This window comes from Limulus polyphemus, unplaced genomic scaffold, assembly GCF_000517525.1.
Source record: "Limulus polyphemus unplaced genomic scaffold, Limulus_polyphemus-2.1.2 Scaffold10253, whole genome shotgun sequence".
NCBI classification, from domain to species: Eukaryota; Metazoa; Arthropoda; class Merostomata; order Xiphosura; family Limulidae; genus Limulus; species Limulus polyphemus.
Window position 1 is genome coordinate 1 of NW_013675863.1, and position 3,934 is coordinate 3,934.

Consider the following 3,934-nt stretch of genomic DNA (forward strand, 5'->3'; position numbering starts at 1 on the left):
AAAATAGAGAGTGCTAAGGTTTGTGCCATCCCTACATAGAGAGTGCTAGGTCTGTGCCATCCCTACATGAGTGTGCTAGGTCTGTGCCATCCCTACTTAGAGCATGCTAGATTTGTGCCATCCCTATATAGAGAGTGCTAAGGTCTGTGCCATCCCTACATATAGAGTCCTAAGGTCTGTGCCATCCGTACATAGAGAGTGCTAAGGTATGTGCCATCCGTACATAGAGAGTGCTAGGTCTGTGCCATCCCTACATAGAGAGTGCTAGGTCTGTGCCATCCCTACATATAGAGTCCTAAGGTATGTGCCATCCCTACATATATATAATTGTCTTATCAAATGTTAGAAACCCCGAAAAATGTGATGGTGCAATCATATATTTTAAAATACACTAAGTGTAATTTACATCATTCAGGTGTACATTTAAACTTTAGCTTTTTTGATCTTATCTGATTATTCTAAGATTTTACACAGTGTTACGAATGGAATGGAATTTTATACTTTTAATACTTAACCATTTGAACTTACTTATATAGGTGAATTTTCCACTTTACAAATATTTTTACGTGTGTACAATTTGTGATCAACTGCACACTAGAAAAACCTCGGAAACGTACTGACAACACGAAACTTTGTAAAGAAAATAGAATGAGACAAACAGGCAGCAAATCAAAAACATTTTCAAGGCATATGACGACAGATAGGTAGATAAAAAGACAGATAGGAATACGTGAAATAAGATTGAGGAAAAGACAAGTAACGGCAAATAACTATGAATAAACAGAAATAGCTAACTGAGAGGTTTATAAATGGATCCATTAACCTGGGGCCGCGATTAATACAGCCAAAAATCTATGAAAATAGATGAAAGAATTAAAAATAAAAATATAACGATTTTGTCTTTTAGTGTAAGTAGTGAACGACAATCATATCCATGTACTTCTGTGTATAAAGGTTAAAAACTCAGCTTGTACAGGGTTCTTTTTACGTTTAACAACCCAAGCGAATTACTACACTTTTTTCTTATCTGCTATCGCTTGAAACCCTTGGACTTTATACGGGTTAATAACGTTATCTGTGTCTTCTACCTCGCCCATATTGAAAGAGTGCCACTAAAATAAGTTTTAATATCAAAGAGGCGGATCAGTAATTATTTTGCTCGTAAAAATAATATTTAATAATGATTTTGAAACAGAGGATTTTCGTGTTAGTTGTTATAATAGGACTAACTACTAAGATAAAAGCTTCTTACGAAAACGAATGTGAGGCTTGTGACCCCAAGGCTTGCCCAGTACCTGTGGGCTGCTTAGCAGGAACGGTGAAAGACCACTGCGGCTGCTGCTCTGTGTGTGGTGTGACGGAAGGTGCTCCCTGCGACAATGAAGGTCTTCCTCTTCAATACAAAACCAAGTATGGATATTGTGGAGAAAAGCTGGAATGTCGGATAAGGACAGATCTGCCACTTGAAGAACCCCCAGAAGCCTTATGTTTTTGTATTCATCAGAAGTCCATTTGCGGGAGTGACGGCAAAACTTACCAAAACGAGTGTCAGCTAATTGAAGCTAGGAACAAATGGCAAGATGGGCTCCATATCAAAAACAGTGGACCATGTACAACTGGTTGGTTTTTCAGCTTAAACTATTAACACTTTTTGAATATACGAATGATGCATTATATGATCATATATAATTGTTAGATATCTATTCAAACTCTGATGTATAAACCACGGTTTATTAGAAATTATTTTTATTGAGTAAAAGCCAATGCAAACACCATTTAAAAAATTGTTTGTTTGTTTGTAATTAAGCACAAAGCTACACAATGGGCTATCTGTGCTCTGTCCACCACGGGTATCGAAACCAGGATTCTAGCTTTGTAAGTCCACAAACATACCGCTGTGGGGCAACTTATGTATGAACAACGAAAGTTGACTAAGGTTAAAATCAAAGAAGCTACGTTTTGAAACGTTTGGAAATAGCACTTTGCAAAGAACAAAAACTGGTTGTGTTCAGTAGACTTAAGCTTCATTCAGTTTATGTAGAGAAATGCTGTACTTAACAAATTTAACTGAGTTAATATTATTATATTTGAATTTCCAAGGTGTATTGCTTAATAACATTAACAGTGATCAATATATGTGTCAAGTATTTGTATATCAACACTACCAACTTTCAAAGTGTTTTAAGCATATGTTGGGGGCTATTACTTTACAAGATACTAACCTATTTTTTAGTATAAATTATGTAGATAACAAAGATAGCTTGCACATTAATTTATGTTTACAATTGACTTAGCTCTTTCTCTAGATAATGAAACCGGATCTCAATTACTAGGCCTAAATCTTATATTCAACATACATTGATTTGTGGCAAAATGTACATAACGATAATGTATAAAATGCATTGAAATAGTCCATCAGTTTTGTAAGTTATTATTCTAACATAGATACAGGTTTGTTAGCCAAATGATTGTCACCTTAATGATGATTTGGTGGCATTTAATGGTTTACCCCAAAACAGGACTAAAAGTGAAATTTGCCTCTCTGTATAAACATGTATTACTACTATACCTGTAATGGCTCATAATTAACTCGAATTTTGTAATAAAATTAATTAATTCTCTACATTGTATTCTGACAAAATACATCACACAGTTTTTGTGATTAAATATACAACTGTACAGGTTATTTTAATAAATAGATAATATGGTTGTTTCTGTTTTCATATAAAATAATCTCTTCGGATTACAGAGAACAGCTTTGTCGAAACAACGATATATTTCACCATCGAGACGATTAGACACGTAGATGTTAAATAAGACGACGTTACACTTACAAGAAACTTTTATAATCCACGTGATGCAGCTATTTATCTCCAAAGGTACACTGAACTAAATGCATCTTTTTTTTCCATTAACGACAGAGTTTCCAATGAAAAATCAAAAGGTCGTATAGATGAAATATATATACACTGTAGAAAATCTTAAGGGTTAAACTTTTAATTAGGAATGTGAAATTTCATCTAAGTGTAATTCAAATAATATGCATGTTATTAGTAATTAAGACTCACGTGTTTTGTTGTAAAAATGCTCGAATTTGATCAGGTAGTGACAACTGTTTTAGCAATCACTTTGACTTTAGTCGTTGTATCAGTAAAGCTACGTGGCATGGTTACCTATTATATGTTTAACCTCTTTCAGGTTCAGACAAACCAGATGGACGGGCCAAGTTTTCTAATAGAAATACAAACTGCTCAATTGTTGGATATATACGAATACAAACTTCGGTATATCCATATCTGTAGTGGACAAGTCATGGACACACACACTGTCAGATAAAAGGTCTGTAAAAGTAGCAGCTATAAAATAACCCACGAAGGTTAATTACGCAACACAATGACAACTATCTGTACAACATGCCTGTTAGGAATCACCAGTTCATTGTTCATGGATCCAGCAATAAGAGGGATTACAATTAACAAACAGTAAGCAACAGACGTCATGAGAAGTTTGACTTTAAGGACTAACAGGATAGTGAGTGCTAAGATCTGTGCCATCCCTACATAGAGAGTGCTAGGTCTGTGCCATCCCTAAATAGAGAGTGCTAAGGTCTGTGCCATCCCTACATAGAGAGTGCTAAGGTCTGTGCCATCCCTACATAGAGAGCGCTAAGGTCTGTGCCATCCTTAAATAGAGAGTGCTAAGGTCTGTGCCATCCCTACCTAGAGAGTGCTAGGTCTGTGCCATCCCTACATAAAGAGTGCTAGGTCTGTGGCATCCTTACATAGAGAGTGCTAAGGTCTGTGTCATCCCTACATAGAGAGTGCTAAGATCTGTGTCATCCCTACATAGAGAGTGCTAAGGTCTGTGTCATCCCTACATAGAGAGTGCTAAGATCTGTGTCATCCCTACATAGAGAGTGCTAAGGTCTGTGTCA

At 35.9% G+C, this 3,934-nt stretch overlaps 1 protein-coding gene across 1 annotated transcript in view; it reads left to right on the forward strand.

Moving 5' to 3' along the window:
- Nucleotides 1-1,120: 1,120 nt before the first annotated feature.
- Nucleotides 1,121-3,934, forward strand: part of LOC106476313 (insulin-like growth factor-binding protein-related protein 1) — a 14,031-nt gene continuing 11,217 nt past the window's right edge. Inside the window, exon 1 of the mRNA XM_022380219.1 lies at nucleotides 1,121-1,619. Within this exon, the coding sequence (XP_022235927.1) occupies nucleotides 1,181-1,619 (439 nt within the window). The 5' untranslated portion in view covers nucleotides 1,121-1,180. The remainder of the gene's footprint in view (nucleotides 1,620-3,934) is intronic.